Source organism: Musa acuminata, chromosome BXJ2-4, assembly GCF_036884655.1.
Source record: "Musa acuminata AAA Group cultivar baxijiao chromosome BXJ2-4, Cavendish_Baxijiao_AAA, whole genome shotgun sequence".
Classification (NCBI taxonomy): Eukaryota; Viridiplantae; Streptophyta; class Magnoliopsida; order Zingiberales; family Musaceae; genus Musa; species Musa acuminata.
The window spans coordinates 42,243,752-42,263,976 of NC_088341.1; the positions used below are offsets into that span (position 1 = coordinate 42,243,752).

At 40.1% G+C, this 20,225-nt stretch overlaps 2 protein-coding genes and 1 long non-coding RNA gene across 3 annotated transcripts; 2 read left to right on the forward strand and 1 right to left on the reverse strand.

The window, feature by feature from the left end:
* The first annotated feature begins 850 nt into the window (after positions 1–850).
* On the forward strand, positions 851–3,213 carry LOC108952542 (uncharacterized). The gene is made up of 2 exons (XR_001977584.2): positions 851–1,121; positions 1,220–3,213. It is a non-coding gene; the product is annotated as an uncharacterized LOC108952542 (long non-coding RNA).
* A 5,358-nt stretch (positions 3,214–8,571) lies between these two features.
* LOC135610990 (uncharacterized) lies at positions 8,572–9,542 on the forward strand. The gene has a single exon (XM_065106168.1). It carries the CDS (start codon positions 8,629–8,631, stop codon positions 9,385–9,387), a length of 759 nt encoding a protein of 252 aa, XP_064962240.1. The 5' UTR covers positions 8,572–8,628; the 3' UTR covers positions 9,388–9,542.
* A 788-nt stretch (positions 9,543–10,330) lies between these two features.
* LOC135610988 (probable metal-nicotianamine transporter YSL9) lies at positions 10,331–14,113 on the reverse strand. The gene is made up of 9 exons (XM_065106167.1): positions 13,978–14,113; positions 13,750–13,854; positions 13,143–13,560; positions 12,906–13,078; positions 12,189–12,286; positions 11,971–12,105; positions 11,693–11,882; positions 11,491–11,605; positions 10,331–11,413 (listed from the first exon to the last, which is right to left on the reverse strand). Exons 3-9 carry the CDS (start codon positions 13,498–13,500, stop codon positions 10,488–10,490), a joined length of 1,995 nt encoding a protein of 664 aa, XP_064962239.1. The 5' UTR covers positions 13,501–13,560; positions 13,750–13,854; positions 13,978–14,113; the 3' UTR covers positions 10,331–10,487.
* Between the last annotated feature and the right edge of the window lie 6,112 nt (positions 14,114–20,225).

Here is a 20,225-nt window from a genome sequence, read left to right on the forward strand (position 1 = left end):
TATATGAATAACGCACATTAAATAACATTGTTATTTATTGAATTTCTAAGAAATACGATACAAATAACGAATTATGTTTGTTCGATCTCATGCTCAACTTCGACTTCGTAGTTGTGATAGTTGGATGCATTTGATCATTAGTTTACGGACCCGAATCATGTTAGCCAATTTCGATTTAGTTTACTATTTAACGTAGGATATTTTCTTGTTTTCATTGGACCATTTGATATATAAAAATGCTCTTTCTATTATTATTATTAATGCTTGAAATTTCCAAGGGGATTTCTTGATATTTCATTATGTGGTTTTTTATTTTTATTTTCTAAAATTCAGTAATATCTTTGTATTCTTAATGATTTTTAAGCACCTTTATCTCCCTCTCATAAAATAAAGACATTTCCATTATGAAAATATAAAAAATATTAATAGTGATGGATTTTTTGAGAATTATGAAACACAAAAGATTTATGCTACGAAATTTGAGAATTTTAGTAAAAGAAAATATTATATATAATTATATTTTGTGATCTCTATCACTTTGATTTATTGACTTGGAAATTTTGAAATTTTAAATGGAATGTCCTGTTGTAAAGCTTTGCATAGTTAGTTCCTCTCTAACTTGTTCACAAAATAAGAAGCTATTAGCATCCATGATATATATAATTGCGACCTCTAATCTACCATTAGTATCTTTGATCAAACCATCATTCGATTTATATCATCAAACATTAAGGTACTAATCTACCATTAGCATCTCTAATCAAACCCACCACACCGGTGGGAAGAACAAGATGCCAAAAACAGGAAACCCCAATAATGATCTCATGATGGCAGCCACCAGAGAGCAATAATAGCACAGCAGAAGAGCCGGGGGGGGGGTTTTGAGTGGGCAAGGAGTTGTTCCTCGCGCAGGACGCGCATTAACTCGACGAACACCAGCCCGCCCGCCGGCCCTCCCAATCCCTATCTAGCTCCTAGGGTTTGGCCCCTGCGTTCTCAGCTGTTGTAGGTGATCCCTCCACCGTCCAGATGTGACCCAACGGTGGATGAAAGAGCCTGCCCCATGGATCGAGGGATGTCACTCACCTATAAAAAAGAGACTAGGGGGAAGCTTTCACGAGGTCGTGGTCTTATCTCCAACACCCCTGCTCTACTTGTTTTGTGTCTCCGCCTCTTCCTTTCTCCCCTCATCACCTCTGCCTACTCTTTTGTAATGTAGCCGTCCATGGAGTCGCGAAGACGAAGAAACAGGAAGCTTATCCTTTGAGGGGAATGTTGTCTGGCTCGAGGTCACTGCTAGTCCTCCACCCTGCGTAAGAGATCTCGGACCAGGCTTCATTCCCCCCAGTCATAGCTTCCATCTCCGACACATGAGGGTGTAGTACATATCGGAACGTTGCAGATCTGCAAGACTCATAACTCATAGTTCTGTTTCTCTCTTTGCTGCTTGTTTTGCGTTGAGATTTCCTCTCCCCCCGCCCCCCGCTCTCTCTCTCTCTCTCTCTCTCTCTAGAAAAGATTTCCGTTTGCTCGCTCGTTGATAGCTTTTCTTTTTGGTGTCATGCGATTAACGTCCGAGGACACATGCGGAGCAGCAGATTGGTGTAATGATGCTGGTTTTGACCGGATCTTTTGCTTCTGATCTCTTTTTGTTTCCTCGTGCTTCTTTTCTCCCTCTGACAGGAGGCTAAAAGGTTTTCCATCATTGTCTTATGATTACTCTCTGAAGGATTCCTTCTTTTCTTTTTCATTTGGCCCTTTATTTTGGGGGGGGAAGATAATTCCTTTATGCATGGATTTCATGGATCTTGTAGTTCATCTCAAGATCTTTTGATGGTCATTCGAAGATCCTCCATCGTTTTCTTTTTCGTTCTTCTCTTCTCCTGTGCGAATCTCCACTTGGTGTTCTTTGTTATGCCACGACATATCTTTTTCTCATGAAAATTTATCGTCTCCATCGTCTCCTTTATGCACTGGAAACATGCTCCGTTCACTTTCTTGAACATGGACTAATTTGTTCTTCAATATCACTTAGCTTCTCCTCTTGCTTTGCAAGCTCTATTTTGATTTTTTTTTTCCATGATCTATCTGGTTGGAATTGCATATATGTTTATTTGTCTATGAATTCTTCTAAATCTTTTAAACTATAAGAGAAACAGTTCTCAAGAAGTTTCCAAAAAGATTTCAAGGGAAAAATAAATATTTTAATGCTCCCTTGTTGGAAAAACAACTGAGAATATGTGCCAATATTTCATATAGAAGATTATAGAAGAGTTCATATAAGAGACACTAATCTCTTTCAAAGCCTTATTTATAAAGGAAATAGAGCTTAACACTTACCTTCTAATTTAGCTTGGACATGTTAAATTAGGAGTTCATTTTGAGAATATGATATGATATTTATTACATATGACATGGTTTGTGATATATGAAATTGGCAAAGAGATTCAGATTGAGAGATCAAATATTTTAGTTTAATGCTACTTATATCCTGTAAACTAATTATCAAGGTCTATCATGTTTGCTCAAAAACATTTTTCACAATTTTGTCTAAGTTTTGCCATGAATTTATGGTTTGACGACTCGTCGAAGAATCGAAAAATTGCTTTTTTATCAGTACAGTTGAGATAATGAGATTGGCTTAATGATGTTTGCAAATCTGTTGCTGGATTACTTGCACATCTGCTTATCATTTTACTATAATCACATCTAGTCCTACATCGAGATCGATCAATGGTATATCATGTTTCACCATGTTTATAAGTTTCTTAAAGCTTGATCTATATATCCTTCACAGCAAGTAATGTTTTCATGCATTTATTTCCTTTTGTTGTCTAATACCCGTGACTTCTTAGATCACAAGGCATTGTCATCTTTGATTCATTTATTACTGCCTCCAGCTGCAAGAGAGAGGAACACCATTGCAAAAGCAGCAAGTAAAACATGGAGAAAGACACCATGGAAAAAGGTGCCACAAAGGGAATGGCTGTTTACTTGCAGTGGATGTGTAGATCCTTCTTTTGAGTTTATTAGGTTTATATCTACAAGTTTAAGGGTGTCTTACCTCTCATCTTCTTCTTACGACACAGGTTTTGAGACACCCATCATCTGAACCTTTTTACCTCTTAAGCTATTCCTTTTGTTAAAGTTCTTGGGATGAGAAATGATATGCCTTTTGAGCTTAGGGATTGTAAGCTTTGAGTCTCGTGTCCATAGCTTTTTATGGTTGATTGAAACTTCATACTTGCATGCATGGAAATATATAATGGTACAAGAAACAGTGATAATGTTGTGGGAAAGTCAAAGAAACTCTCTCTATTTCAAGAGATGCTAAAAGCTAATAGTTAAAAAAAGATTTCAAAAACTAGAATACCCTACCAAGAATCCCTCAACTACATAATTAATGGGTCATAATTTACAAAAAACATAACATAAATTAGAATATATATTAAATTTATAATGCATTGTACATTGGTAGTTTTAAATTTTTATAAGTATCTCAAGATATGAATAATTTTCTTCAAATTTGATGGGATTGAGCTTGAAATTTATTGTCTTGATAACTTAGAGCATTTAATACTCATCATGCACTACATCAGTTAGTCAATGCTTTGGATATGGTAGGTCACATTGCATGAGAATATAGGTTGAAAGTCTTTAATCTCCTTAGAATTGTCAGTTTTTGGAATAAAGATAAGAAAAGTCTTAGTCTAATTAGAGGAGAGCATTGAATTAACAAAGAAGTCCCAAAAAGCTTACATCAAAGAATTAGAGATAATATCCTAATAAAATCTAAAAAACTCTAAAATAAAACTAATAGGTCTAGGACTTTTTCCTTAGACCCAAGGAATTGACTGTCTCCCATATTTACTACTACTAAAAGGTCTAATCAAAACATTAGATTGACTCGAAGACATGTCCTAATGATGAAAAGGTCAAGTAAAGCATAAAGTCCCTATCATATCTCCAAACCTGAGAGTAGGATCTATAATGATACCACTATTGGTCTTGACATGGTGAATATAATTTCTTCTTCTATGATTAGTGACTAAAGCATGATAAATCAAGAGTTTTGATCCCCCACACTAATCAACTTGGTTTTAGCATGAGATCATAATTTTAAATTAATTTATCTAAAAATAGTAATACATCGGTTATAAAGACAAGAGAGTAGATCCCATCCAACTCATTAAGGCCACCTACCTCTAGACTTTCTAGCCTAAGAGAGGAGATATCTTATTTAGGTGACTCTAAGGCATCCTTAATTTTACCCAAACACTGTTTTTTTTCTATGGGATAATGAACTACTAAGTCTGTATAACTTATAGGAAATATCATTCAAGGAGAAATTATTAAACAGTGTCAAATTCCACACATGCTAAATAATACTATAAAATCGATGAAATTTAAACGGATGGGAAAATAGGTTTCTTTACATATTAACATTAAGCTGATAATGATTAGAGTATACTCATGACAAATAAGAAATCACATAACTATCAAATAAATCCAACCAAATATTATTTGCATAAACTCTATCAAGTCGCAGAAGAATACGAGCACTATCATTATTACATTAAGTAAACATCAGACCAATGTAACCCAATTTTGTTAAACTCAAATTAATAATAAAACTCTTGAAATACCTAATGAAGGAATCAATAGTATAATTATCTATGATTTTTCTTATTTTACATAAATTAATTATAATAAATAATATATTAGCTTTATTTTAATTATTAACTTTCTTGTTTTGTAGTATGGTTAAGGAAATGAATAGATTGATTTTCTTAATCATGTGGACAAGTTAAAATTTTTGTCAATTAATTAAATTATTAATTAATATATTTTCTAATGAGTAATATGATTTTTAGAAAGTAAATAGTATAAATTTTATTTTTATATGAGAACCATACAAGATAAATATTATAATTATTTGCTGTAAAAGTAAAATAAAAATAAAATAAAATTATTATTTACTTTTTGAAAAAAAAGCTTATATTCTCTTATATTAAGAGACCTCCCCCTCCTTTATTCCTCGTTAAGGAGTGATAAAATTTTAATTTTAAAATTTTATGATTTATCAATAATGATCATTGAATTATAATGTTGGAATGATTAGTTAATCTGATAATAGTTCTAATTCATTTAATTATATATATATTTTTAAAATATGTGTGAATTTTTATGATTTAATTAGTTTTAAATTTGAAATCATGAATTTAAATTTATTAATTCATGAAAAAGAATAAATTTGAGTTTAATTATGTAATATTTTAAAATACTTTTGAAAATCTTAAAATTTAATTTAATAAGAGAAGTCAATTTGATGTTAACTTGAGTTAAATTAATTGATCAGATCAACTAATGTGACCAAGCATGACCTAGCACATGTGATCAGAAATAACCCAACTTATATAGTCAAGTATGATTTGACCCATATGGTTACATGATTCAACCCATATGGCTAAATACGACATAACTCATATGACTAGGTACGACCCAGCCCATGTGGTTAAACATGACTCAATCCATGTGCCTAAATACAACTCAACTCATGTGATTAGGCATGACCTAACCCATGTGATAAGTTACGATCTAACTCATGTGATTAAGCATGACACATCCTATGTAGTCAAGTACGACGTAACTCATGTGACCAAGCATAATTTAGTTTATGTGGTTAAGCATAGTCCAACTAATGTAGTTAGGCATAGCCCAACCTATATGGTTAGGCACGATCTAATACGCGAGCTAAGTATAGACTAGTTTAATGGTAAATCTTAGCTCACCTCATGAGTAAGGTTCAACCCAGCCCATGATGCTAGACCCACTTAGCTACGTGACTGGCTAAAGTTCTCAAAAAATAGCCCACAAAAATTCATGCAGATTAAGCGCTTTCAAAATATTTCATAATAAATTTCTATCAAGCAATGAAGCATTTCATAAATTTCAGTAAAAATTCATGAATATTTTTTCTATCCTGAATAATAAACACACAGACAGGACTAGTTCACTTGAACATGCAGCGACGAAGAGTTCCAAATAGCGCTATCCCCTATATGCATCCTCTGTAAATACCTTCCATGGCCCAACCTATGCGCCATCTACTGACAGCATCTGCATCCGAATGCGTTTCTTGAAACGGCCAGATTATAACCATGTCAACGGACAATAAACTGAATCGTATCTATAACGGGTCTACGCCGCAAGCCCCTTCAATTCGAACTGACTCATCGAAGTGCTTCAAATGTCCATGACGAGTGCTCTTATCATCTGCGCCTAACGGCTCCCTACGCGGCATAAACTCTTTCTACCAGTGCTCTAACACTGGCTTTCGCCGCTGTCCTCCCCGATCTTCCATCTGAAATAGGTGCCGACGGCACCCCAACCTGTACATCATCAGATTCCCCCATCGGCGTAGGACTGGAGTAAGGAAGCAAGGATGAACTGGACCGAGGCCACACAAGAGCCTCAAACCTGGCTCCCTCCCGTTCCACCACCGTGCGGGACTTCACATCACGCAACTTGTCCACCTCCGCTGATGCAGTCGCCTCCCCCTCCAGGATAGGCTCCGCTGATCCAGCGCGACGGGGGGCGGCTGCCTCCTCACCATGTTCAGCCACAGATCGGGACAGACGCCTTGCCCAGTGAGATCGATCTCAACCCCGTTCCATCTTCAAGGACCGACCATCTATCTTTATAGGTCGTCCCAACGCTTGCATGATGCCCAGAACCCCTTCTCGATTCCAGAACTCCATGGGTGAACCATGGAGTTGAATCCAAAAAGGGATAGTCTTCTGCGTTTCGAACATTGGGTTAAAGTTCGGCCGCCACGGAAACAAGTGCAAGAACTATCCGCGAAACGACCACGGGCCGGACGTAAGAACAGAGACCGCATCCTCTTCAGATCGAAAGTGGAACAAAAAGAAGTCGTTCGACAGATCCAACACCAAAGGAGGAGAAGACACTTTCCAGGTTATGGTGATGAAATCCCTTGACATATGTAGCGGAGGAGGCTTCCTGAGGAACTTCCTCACCAAACTGAATACACACGGTTGTCGCCACCTCCTCACGGTCGCCTCGTCATACTTGACCGGAGCGTTGGAAGCCCGTTTGATCCGATCGCACGTCGAAGTAGAGAGAAAGGAATACGAGATAGTGTCCTAAGAACGTCCGGCAAGCAGCTCCGCCCAAGACATCTTCGTCCCTTGACCCCCATCAGTGTCCATCGCACCTGCAGCACCCACTTGGGAAGGGGATCCCCCAGCATCTCCAGCAATCGGAGGACAAGAGGGGCCACACACCGTCAGACGAAGCAGGAACCGGGAGCATCCACTGTAATCGGTGAAGAAACAGAGCGTTCATAAGACGGTGCTGGGGTCTCCCCCATCAAGAGCTTCTCTCTCTAGGGGAAACAAGAGAGAGAGTGTTGTCGATTTCCAAGAGTCATATCTTATCCTTGTTCTGTGGTTGGTGATGGGAACCTCATCTCCACGATCAGATACTGTGAAACTCATCAATGAGCTCGCCATAATTTAGCAGCTACGCTGTCTTGTCTTCTCCGGCATCATCATCAGTCAGTCTTCTTCTTCTCTATCACTCACCATCCATGTCGACCAAATCGGACCACCAAAAGAAAAGGAATGGAGCCGATTGCAAATCACTGAATGACAGAAGCATAACGTCGAACAGAAGGAACGCACAGCGAGGGCGGATCAGATGATGCACGGCAAGGGGAAGACATGGGACCCTCGATCCACAACCTCCCCATGTCCAACCACAGATCAAGTCAGTGCAGAATCATTTGAGAGCCGCACACCTTTGTGTTCTCTAGCGACTATTATTGCCATGGAATCACCATTATTGAGCGAGAAGAAAAAGAACAGTGAAAGAATGATGCTTTGAGACGGGTATGGGTGACAGCGAGAGAAAAAAAAAAGAGCAAGTTGGGCTGTCAAAAGATCGAACATTTCGCTCCTCATTTTCTTACATCAATTTATGAATATAAATAAATATTTTAATATCGTTCCCAACTACAAAGACCACATACGACAGACTCCATCATTTCATGCTTATCCACCGCGTAAATTCTTTGTAATCTAATGGCAAAAGTATCCATCAATATTTCGTGACCATTTAAAATATTTGTCACTGGAAATTCTAAATTGAGGTCGAACGATTACTCCGACAATTATCGTGATAGAATATAAGAACCACGATCTAGTGGTCGGGTCCCACATAGGTTCCTTTCACGATCGGATACTTACTAACCTGTGTCTCGCAACACAGCACCTCCTCTTTCGAGCCAACCTGATCTTGCCACGTCACCTAAGTACCAAAACAATGGGTTGATTCTGTGGTATTATTGTTGGAAAAGCTGGACCCTGTCGAGTCTGCAGAGCTGAGCCTGAAAGGGTGAAATGGTCTTTGGTGCTGGCAGACGAAGAGCAAATCATGTCCCTCTTGTCGACAGCCTTCCTGAGGAATCTCCACTCGATTCCGCTGACGTGTTGCATCCGCTGGCCTACGGTCCATATTAACGTAATGCTGCACCGGCACCCGCCGATAAAGTAAGACGACTTGCTCCGTGGGGAACGCCGACTCGAGAACAGCGGCGGCCGGCCGATGGGGGAGGACGCCTTCGGGTCGGTGGCGCCGCCGGTACCCGCCTTCCAAAACTTCGCCATCTCTTCCCTCCGCCTCCTCGGCATCCTCGAGCACCCCGACCCCAACCCCGACATCATATCCTTCCGCACTCACCAGCTCGAGCTCGACGAGAGCGACGTGGTCTGGTCATCGTCCTCTGACGACCTTTCCTCCGACCCATCCCTCTCCGAAGCCGTCTACGACGACCATGATTCCGTCGATCGCGTCTCCTCCCCCTCCGCCGATCTCCTTCGAACCCCGCTCGCGGCCTCCTTTTCCCCCTCCGGCCACCTCAGTCGCCCGCTCGCGCCGGAAAGGTGCGGCCTTTCCGCCGCCTTGTCCGAGGACAACCTTCCCCTGGTGCTTCAGTATCGATCAGTCGCCACAGCGGCGAGGGCTACGAGGCCGATGGCAGTGCCGGAAGGAAGGGAGGCGGCTTCGGTGGTCGGGAGGGTGCGCCAGCACCAGTCTGCGCCTGTCAACATCCCGGTGTGGCCGAGGTGGAGTAAGGGGCGGAAAGCTGACGTCTTGAACGTGGTGGAGGAATCGGAAGCATGGGAGAGCGCGAAGGAACACGACGAGGAGGAGGAGGAGATGGTGCCTCCGCACGTTATCGTGGCGAGGTCGCACGTGACGAATTTCTCGGTGTTCGAGGGCGTAGGGAGGACGCTCAAAGGAAGGGATCTCCGGCGAGTGAGAAACGACGTGCTGCAGAAGACGGGCTTCCTCGACGTGTAGAAGGCCAAAAGAACACATGCCCTTCTTCTCTCTCTCTCCCTCTCTCTGTTTCAAATCTCCTCTCTCCATTTTCTCCTACCATATGAACATTTTTATATGCTTGAGAATTTGAAGCGTGACTCTTTTTTGTGAGGAAAATAATTTCGATTTAAGGATCTCAAGATCGCTCAAACTCTAATTTTCTTTCTTCTTTGTTCTTGACTCATCTCCATTTTTGTCATCGTAGATGGGCTTCGTTGATGGTTGGAGAGAGAGACTCTGTTTTAATCAGTACTGAAAGATACACGGTGAAATCACTCCTAAGATCATCGATTTAAGGGGTTGCTTCCTCTCATGTTTGTCCAGTTCTTGGATGCCTTTTAACTCTGTTTCACCCGCAGACACAAACACGACACAATCTTTGTTGGTTTCTGCCAACCACAAGTGTGGTGATGTGAGGGATTCTGTCGTTTTTGCCTTTGAGAGAGAGAAGTTCAATTCACAGCCACAACAGTGTTCACATACAACAATTGCAGTTTCTCGTCGATGGCGACCTGCAGATTCCAATTGATTGTGTTTCGAGGGAGAAGGTAGCAGTTTTAGCGTTGTGGAAGAGAAGCTTCACATTTTTTTTACTGTGACATTTGTTTTCCTTGTAAAATATGAGTGTTGACAAAGGACTATATATATATATATATATATATATATATATATATATATATATATATATATATATATTGGTATGACGGCATGAATTAAGTAACCATATCAAATGTTGATGTCAAATGTGTATAGTCTACCAATATTTATAGTTATCCAAAAAAGTCTGATATCAAATGTGAATGAATACTTGAAGCAACAGTCATATTGGAAGGGGCAGCAGAGATGATGTCAAATACTGGCAGTATAAAAGATGTGCAAGAAGCAGGTAAATAGTGAGGAAACAGAGACCAACAACAGAAAGTTTTATCTCAGCCATTATGTGCTTTGTTATCGTATTAATAAAAGGTTTAGAAAAGTCTTATGGTACATGGATTTTTGTAACCAAGCACCATGCTGATTTCTCTTATACTTTGTTCCCCTACAATCTGCTCTTCAAAGATGATGTGTTGTTATGTCAACTAAGCAGCCAGAAACTTCATACAAATAGGAGGATTAACCTTTGCTAAGGCTAGCAATGATGAAGGTAGAATCCATAGTCCATCTCCACAGATCAGACCAGAGGCGACAGCCGGCACCATCAAGGCCGCCTTCTTCCTATTGAGCTTGTGCCAGGCAAACACTACCAAGCTCCCAACACACATGTCGATCGCAAAGCTGGCTCCGACTAGGAAAGGCACTGCCATTGCCATCGGCAGAGGAACCCAATGACTGTACTTTTCTGGCAAAATATCTCTCATCGTGTTCATAACCACTGCGAATCCGAAGAAGCCATAACAGAGCTGCAAGCAATGGTGAGGAAGTGCTGAGAAGCCCTCAACACCAAGAATTGCCATGTTTCTGTATATCAAAGCATAAGGAGCCTTCCAATTTCCATCTGGATTCCCAATATCAAAGGCCTTGTAGAAGAGGAAGAAGGTTAGAGGGGCAACCACACAACCTATGGCTGTTCCGATGGCTTGACTGAGAAGCATCGATCTCGGGGATGTCATAGTGAGATGACCCGTCTTGAAATCATGCATTAGATCAGCAGAAATGGAGACGACCGATTTGATCAGCCCACAACCGACAAGGCCAGCGACAACACCAGAGTGTTTCCCAGCCAAGGCTGCTAGAATAAAGAGAGAAACCTTACCATAGTTGTAGGCCATATTCATGTCCGTTAGACCAGCTCCATAAGCATTGCAGAAGCCAAGGGCAGGGGCAAGCATATATGATATGACCACGTAGTACCACTTCACCTCAGGAAACATGATGGGGATGGCGACGATGGAAACCACGGCGAAGAGGGCATATCCTGAGTAGGCTAACCACACCGGTATGCTCTCTTTCATGAATACTTCATTACGCTGGAGATCATCGAGGACCGGATTAACCTGATCTGCCACTGTAAGAGAATGCAAAATAGTTGAGCTGTAAGATACAGGGAAGAACCTGTCAATCCAAATTCATCAGCCACTATACCTATTTTGATATTTTTGCTGGTCGCTCTCGCGTGCATACTTTTTGCAGTACAAGCCAAAATCTTGAGGAAATTGTAGAGCCCATCGCCGAGAATAAGAGCAATGGAGATGAAGACCTGAAAAAATGAACAGATATATATATGAGCACTGACAGCACAAAGGTTTTTGTACATGGTGAAAGCGAAAAATTTGATGTGATGCACCTTGTACCCTTGCAAGCTTCTCATGCTACTCTTTGGTATGCTCTCAGAGAACCAATCTTCTTTAAGATCACTAATCAGTGGCCACATAATTCCCCATGAAAGCACTGCACCAAGAAGGAGAGAGAGATTCACAATATGGGAGCAAATCATCCCTGCTCCAACATATGTCATGCTAAAATCGAAGAAAAACCTGGAACACAAAGAATTATGATTATGACATGGAGAACAAGTAGATGATGATGATGAAGTAAAGGTGTAGAGGAATAGGTATGCGTTACGATTGTTTCCAAGCTTTTAGTCCAAAGGTGGGGAACTGTGAGAAGCCACAGCCATCTCCTCCTGAGTAGAACCACTGGAAAAAGCTCCACAGGAAGCTAACTGTGAAATATTTTGCGAACCCATGGACCTGTTTCCTGTTACGGAAGTGGGACAATGATGCTCAGTAAACATAGTTGATCACAAATCTTAATTCTCAGGGAATTAGGCAGATACATACTTCGCCATCTTGTCTCCACGAGGAGTATGGAAGCCATTGATGAGGACAGCAGTTGCAGTGCCGCTCGGATAAGTTAACTTGTAATCTATTATCATGATCTGAATAATTGGCAAAACGTCACACAAAAGAACATTAGAAGAATACAAAAGCCAAATGACAACAGCAAAGAAAAAGCCCATCACTGTCAATCAATGATGCAGGCACCAATCATTTTATGCATATCAATCTTCATAGCCAAGAGTCCATTTGGCCACAATTGTGCATCATGAACTTGGAGACACAGAATAAGTCTTGTTGAAGCATGTAATGCTTGTGATCATGACTTGCATTAAAATACTCAGATCTTTCAATGATTCAACAGGACCAAATAGTTGATGTGATACTAATTATTGGAATTCTGCTTTGGTCATCAAAAATTTTAGCAGCATAAATGACAAGAGAGTTTATACTGTTTTTTATTTGAGTATGATTAAATTTGTGGATTTTGGAATCATATTCGACATGAATTAAGTTGTTTTGAATGGTATACAATAAAAGGAAAAGTTTTGAAGGAGAATAATTCTTCTTTTTGTCCCCTTTTTTTTGGTGGGTGAAGAGTACTTTGCAGAGAACATCAAGAGAAGAACACAGTTGCTTTGCCGATCAAGATCCACTGAAGGAGGAATGGCAGAATAGCTCAAGAGGAAATGGAGATCAGTAGGACGCAGGAGGAATTACCTTCCTGAGAGGAACCAAGGCCAAGAGCCCAACAAAACTAACAGTGAAGAGAAATCCAGTCATCCAGCCAATCCCAGGTTCCTTGTAGCTCCCTGGAACATTGCCCTCTGTATCTACTCCTGCTTGCTCATAAGTCTTCTTGTTGAGACCCAGTAGATAGGATCCAAATCCACCTACAATAATACGTATTAGTCATGGTAGACTATGGATGATTAAGCAAGATCGAAGCTTTCCCACCTCCGACGGCGATGCTGTAGCAAGCGACGGCGCAGGTCTGCACCACAGTGTTCTCCTGCCGCGTGAAGGGAGTGGTCAGGATGCCAATCTTGTGCAGTAGCTTGGTCCAGGACCGGAGGATGACGAAGGCGAGGAGGGCGGCGGAGACGTTGAGGGTGGGGACGAGGCCGGTGGTGAGGTTCAGCTTCATCACGATCACACTGTACATGATTCCGATTGCGAGGCTCGCCACCAGGCCGCGAACTGTTATCTGCTTCGACCATGGAGGAACCCTCTTGAACTCGAGCGCCCCCGTTTCCATGGGCTCTTCCAAGTCCTCGCCTTTCTCGATTTCTTGCCCCTCCGTGGGCTCCGCCATGCGAATGAGCTCGAACTAGCTGGTCGCAAGCCTTCGCTTCGTCTTCCTTCACCTTCTCTCCTTCACTCAGCAACAAGGTACCATTATGATGACAGGAAATCATGTAATAATTCTTCTTCCGGCATGTTCAACAGTCACACAAACTCTTGCTATCTTCTATTAAAAATGCCAACTTGATACTTCAAATCTTCTCAGAATCGAAGTTCGTGAAAAAAAAAAATCTCGCCTTTCTAAATCTAAAGATCTCACCTTGGGCTCCTCGTCGACACGAAAAGCCTCCGAACTTTGTGAGACTCACAGCTTACTTTTCATCAGCCTCGGCAACTTAATCCACGGCAGAATGCAAAGATCTATCTATATACATAAATTTATCCCAAAGTGAAGTGAGTGGGCAGTGATTTTTCCTGTGTACTGCAGTTAGCAGTACAACCAAATCATTGTACTACACTTCTCTTTAAGCAAATCAACGCTAAATACCTTACAAAGAGCACGCAAAAAACCTTGCTGGCGCAATGAATGGACGACGATGGATTGGAAGTAAAGGAAGCATTGAATTGAAGAATCTCTTGGGGGAGTCGTTGAAGGAGATGAAAGAGGACCAGCCACGCCCCAAAATGCTCGCTTTTGAAGGTCTCCGTGCTCGCTTTCAAAGTGGGTGGTGCTGCTGGAGGGGGATGCTTCGGAGAACTGGCTTGCTGCCATTGGCCGTGGCGTGTGCTGAGCTCATCAAATCTCCTTCAGTCAAAATGTGGTGGGTCTTTCTTTTCAAAGGAAACTCTTTCATAAACTTAGAAATCCGAAACCGAGTCCGAAAATAAATTAAGGTTCTAACAAGAAATATCAGATTTATCATCCTATTTCCATTACAATCCGTAAAATGTGCTTAATGATTGATTCCTTTGATGTAATTGATAACTTGCAATGCATCATATTCTATGAGGATCTTCCGTCATCCTTCAAACTTTGCTCTTTGCGATGTCTCTAGAATTGCTTTGCTTTCAGCTTGCTTAGCTCTATTTGCCACGCACTTTCCTTAAGGATAGGAAACACATCATCTTAGAGCTGCAGGTCTCATTCATTACCCATTATCAAATCCTCTACCCAGTTAAGCCTCATCCTATCGTCTCCATCGACATGGATAGATCGTCTGTCGATAGAAATGTTAAAAGTCCAATTTTCATCAACATGACACATGACACATTGTTCGCACGGATGTCATTCACCATATTTAGCATTTATAAACATTAACTCAGTTTATCATCAGTATTGAGAATGGACAGATTTCTTTTAGCTCATTTGGTTCTCCAAATAGTCCGCAAATCACGCACACCCAACCTTCCCTTCCTTCTTTTGAGGAGGTAATCGTATCCCAACTAATCAAGTTAATCTTTCTCTTGAGGAAATCCATAAAATTTTTTGGATTCGAGATGTAGCTATTCCAGTATCTAAGAAGCCACTTTCACTCCTTAGTTCATAAGAATATATGAATTTGATGCTTTTTTATTGGCTCACAATGATTAGAAAATAGAATCTTGATGAGAAACCTGCTCATCATTGATATTAAAAATGGAAATTCTATCTTTAGCAGTCGTATCATGTAAGATGTTATTAATAACCTATTGGACAAAGATGAAAAGATAAGGAGGAGATTAGATTCCCTTGTCTAATATCTCTGTGTGTAGAATAACTTTAAGATCTTACTATTAATAAGAAAATATGCTGAGATATATTCAATTTGTGAGGAGAAAAATTTCATTTTGTTTATGGTTTCCTGGATGACCATTCAAGAAATCTTATTATAGATTTTTTTTAATTTTAGTTTGATAAGAATCAACAAGTATTTTTCTTTAGATTTTATTGTGTGAGTTAACTTCGTGATAATAAGTATATTATCGTAATATTATTTTCCAACATAAAAATAATTATTTCCTATCAATCGATCCTTCAAATTAATTTTTAATCCTATTAGTATGAACTTTGGTCAAGAACTTATATATCACATTGAAAAAAACAATGGGCCAATCATTTTCCACTTTAGAGTTATTGGTTTCATTGGAATAAATACCATCAAAATGTGCGGGTTGACCAATAGAAAAGACCATCTCCTTTTTTCTTTTCTTTTTTGTCTTCTTCTTCTACTACAAAGTATCTGTCATGATCATAAATGCCTTTATCTCATCTTTTCCCTTATCTCTCCAAGCTCAGGCGAACCCACTCCATCTTGAACTCATTCCTTCCCAACATCAAAGACTAACACCAATAATTGCCAAGAAACCGAAACCAATTCATATGAATAAAATGCAATATATGGTGTAGGATAGTCATTTTCTGTGTTACATGTAAACCTTGCAAGGGGAACTCCAAATTGCTGGCTTCCCCTGTTTCTTCTCTTCTTTAGCTTTGGTTTACAGCATTAGAGTGTCATAAGTGAAGTTCCTTATGAAAAATCTGATGACTTTTGTTACCCATCCCACCATTTTATTATCTGAATTGGACATCAATCAATTTGTATATTTAATATTGATATCTTCTTTTAAATTTTTTTTCCAAAGAAACTATGACTATAATCTTCCCTTCATTTTGCTGCTGGTGTCATAGTGGCAGCATTTTTTTATGTCAATTTGGTGTACAGAATAGCAGTCATTATTGTCTCATCACAAAATTTCTGTATGGTCCACTCCTACACACTATCATTTCATTAAATAAAAGAACATAAAAGCATGGCAATTATTGAGCAAACCTGCGCTGAAGTTAAACTGGGGATGAACATGGTAAGTTAAACAGAATAAAGCATGGCTTTTTCCTTCAAGAAGATGACACATGGTCTGCACCTGCAGTTGCTTTTTCCCTTGAGGCCTCCATGATCATGTTTCTTCTGCAATATTAGTATGTTATTGGCACATATAGTTCTTCCTTGCAGGATCAGCTAGCAGACAAGATAAATATAGCCTCCTTGTAGCTGGGAGAGGACTTAGGAGAACACAGCCAAGAAAAGAGTTTGGCCTTCTCTATTCCTCCTTACTCTTCTCTTGGCTTCATTCCTTTCTTCACTAAATCCAAGAGTTGGCCAACTTCAACTTCCCTGCTCCTCTTTCCATTCCTAATTCATATATATCCAAGAGTGGCAAGCTTGTTCTCAACTCCCCTACCTCTCATCTTCGACTTGCATAATTCTTTTCATCTTTCTTTCACACTCTAGCTAGTTTGCCTCATTTTCTCTTTCCAAAAAAGAAAATTCAAGCTATTTTAGTAGATAAAAAGTAACCTACTGCTCAATCAAGCCTACTCATTTGTCTGCATTCTGTGGTTTCATGCACATGTAACAAGAACATTTTGTGGTCCATCTAAACATCTTCATTCTTCCACTTACATAATTCTTTTCATCTTTCTTTCACCCTCTCTCTAGTTTGCCTCCTTTTCTTTTACCAAAAAAGAAAATTCAAACTATTTTAGTAGATGAACTACTACAGCTCAATCAAGCCTACTCATTTGTCTGCCTTGTGTGGTTCCATTCACATGTAATGAGAACATTTTGTGGTGCATCTAAACATATATGGCTTGCTTTTGTGATTAAAAAGGGAATCATAGTTGAATCAAATTTGGTTGAAACATATAACATATCAACCTGACAAACTGTGCCTGTGTAGAGCACATCCAGCCACTCACCAAGGCCTCTTCTGCATGTCTTTTCTCAGCAAGAGAATGAAAGTGGTGCAGAGACAGCAACTGGTACCGATCACGGTGGTCCTTGACGGTGAAGATGGGATGGAAGTGACAACATCTAGTGGGTAAATGATGAGCCATCAAGATGATAAGGGTGCAAGTGTTCCTGCGGAAAGCTTGCTTCCTCTAAGCATCATGTTGTGCAGAAAAGGAGAGGCTTCCTAAGGTAGATGAAGACTCCGCTAGGGTTGGCCTTCTGCCAATAGATTGAAGGTGTTTTGGGTGGTCAATAGGGCGTGTAGTGCTTATATGGTCTCAAATCAAAGGTTGACCTTGATTGTGATTCAAATGGCAGCACTGTGACCACTTTTCATCTCAGCGTTGTTGACTCTGCTTGCAGTAGCTGAGCATCTATGGGATTGTCAAAGCTCATGTCACATCGACAATGCATTTCCTCCAACACCGGATTGGCTGGAGAAGCCAGAGCAGTCCCACCATGATCCAAGAATATTCTTCCACTTGTAGTCGGGATCGATCCTGACCGGCTATCTTAAGAATGGTGCTTGGATATGCTGTGCGAGAGGGAGAAGAAGACCTGCGTTGTGATGTGGAGTGGCTGCGACTCCTCTACAACACATACATCGCAAAGTCTTCTTGCATGCAAGTGAGTGCAACCTTCAGATACGACTAAATCACAAGGAGGTCATTATTGAGTTGCAGAGACACTTAAGCTGTCATATGAACAATCATTGTCTCCAGAAAAATGGCATTTAAATACCCTAATAAGATCTCCTCTGAAATCCTCAAAACGAAAGCAATCTTCTTCCTCATGCATGGAAGTAAAATCTACTGTATTCGAGCAGTATCTTAATTCATGCCGTAAACAGTAACAAGCAAGATTTGAGAACAGTACCTTACATCCAACTTCAACTCACGTTAAGTTCATTCCAACACAAAGATCTGTAGCAGCCGATTGATTGCAGATAACTAAATAGATAGATGAAATGCCATGCCAGAAGTCAATTACTAAGCTAGCTGAGAAAAGCTGAGCACTGGTGGAGATCTATGGAACTAAGGGCCGATTAAGTTTGATTTAGTAGGAACCTCTCTGATGCTCATTTCAGTCCAAGAAATGCAAGAATCGATACATAGGTTGGGTGAAGGTATTTGTGTACACAAGGAGGAGGAGGAGGAGAGTCTCTACATATATAGATAGATCGATAGATAGATAGATAGATGACCAGAAACCTATCATTAGTTGTGTCAACGCTTCTCCTTCTGCCATTGGATTCCTCGTGGAAAGGCCATGAACACTAGGTGGTCGAGCCACTGAAATATGGACGAATCTCCCATGGGCATTATGTCATGTATATATTTGGAGCAATCATTTCGACGCTCAAATCAATGAGAGGAGAGCAAAAAAGTGTTTTGGATCTTGAATCATACTTGAAAGTCACCTATTTATAGAATGAAATACAAGAATATTTAGTTTGATTAACTCGGCTTCACGTATCGAATCTCAATCCCAATCCGCATGAAATATTAACTATGAAGCTTCATATATCGAGACCTAACTGGTATGAAACATTATATCACTGGCTATATGATGTCTTTCAAAAGTTTATTAGATAAGTTTTCGAACCATAGATCTAAGATAAGTACATTATTATGTTGAGTAGTAGTAGGACGAGTTGCGCTGCAATTCTTCAATGATTTCATATGTTTTTTTAGACAATCCAATGGTTTTATTGGAGGAATGTTACGTATAGATATAGAAGATCTTAACTTTTATACCATAAGCATAAGACGATCCAATGGCTTAATCAAAATACAAGCATTTGATCGAGATAACAGAATGAGAATGAACTGTAATAATTGTTGTAGCCTTCATGCCATATCTTGGAGTCGGTACGGCTCGGTTTGTTCTCGATCGTGCAAAAGCATCCATTGTAATGTCTTGGGAGTTGATGAGGAGGAGGTCAGGGTAGACATCTCTTGGACCGGCCCAATATGGGACTTGGAACTCTCCTTTGAAGGTACCTCCCCATAAAGAAAATATTGATGTTGAGAGGGAAAATACTCAGACTTGACTCGTTTGAAACTTAAGTTAGTCTCAGAAGAATTTGAGAGTATTTTGTGAGTGTTCGAACTCCGATCCCCTGACGTTGGCCAGAGGGCCAACCTTTATACATGCGGTTGAGAGTTGGCCGTATGCAGTCCATTAATGGTTGTCGATGCTTCGGGTGATCGGCCCATACACTTTGCATGGCATAGATCGACCTATATAGTTTTATATGTCCTTGGGCAATTCCATGCTGTGCGATGTCATCTTGTATGACCCCGAGTAGTATGGGCATGATCCATCATCTCACAAGGGTCTGAAGTATCATGTCAACGTGTGTGTGCTATATTGACTTTGAGGCTTCACGTTAGGTCTGACATGACTATTGATTGATGATCATAAGATGATATCAGAATATGTCTTATCAATAATAACACTTTGTAATTCTTTTCTTGTGATAATTTGCATACCTACAAAATTACCTAAAACACAGAGAAAAACAGTTTAATTCCATCTGAAATATTGGGAGTTTCAGTAAACTTCAAAACTTTGGATCATGGTGTTAAGAAATTGTAAACTGTATGTACAGTAGACATATAATGAATGGTGATGGAATCGAAGTCTTTTCATGTTTCAAAAGTCCTTGAAAAGATAGCCACCAAGTGACTGTTCTTACCTGTTGAGAAAGATGAAAACCATGGCCACCGAAAGTGATATCAACTCATTCCATGTATCCTAATATTTAATACAAGGGCCACTTTCTACTGTTGCATGTTCAGAAAGATCGAGAAAAATAGCCACGGCCACAGGTGGTGATGGAATCTCAATTCTTATCATGTTTCCTTGTTCTTGAGGGATCCTCTTTTGTCTTCAGTGCCAAGTACTTGTAACTGTGGAACCAAGCTATTGCTTCAGGGTTGATAACTCTTCTCTGTCTCTCTCTCTCTCTCTCTCTCTCTCTTATGTGCAGTTTCTGAGTTGATCAGGTTGAAGCAAACTT

Coding starts and splice junctions, on each gene's coding strand:
- LOC135610990 (XM_065106168.1), top strand. CDS start 8,629: ATGGGGGAGGACGCCTTCGGGTCGGTGGCGCCGCCGGTACCCGCCTTC.
- LOC135610988 (XM_065106167.1), bottom strand. CDS start 13,500: ATGGCGGAGCCCACGGAGGGGCAAGAAATCGAGAAAGGCGAGGACTTG. Junction 12,287..12,905: donor CCTTGGTTCCTCTCAGGAAG/GTAATTCCTCCT, acceptor CCAATTATTCAG/ATCATGATAATAGATTACAA. Junction 12,106..12,188: donor CGTGGAGACAAGATGGCGAA/GTATGTATCTGC, acceptor CTTCCGTAACAG/GAAACAGGTCCATGGGTTCG.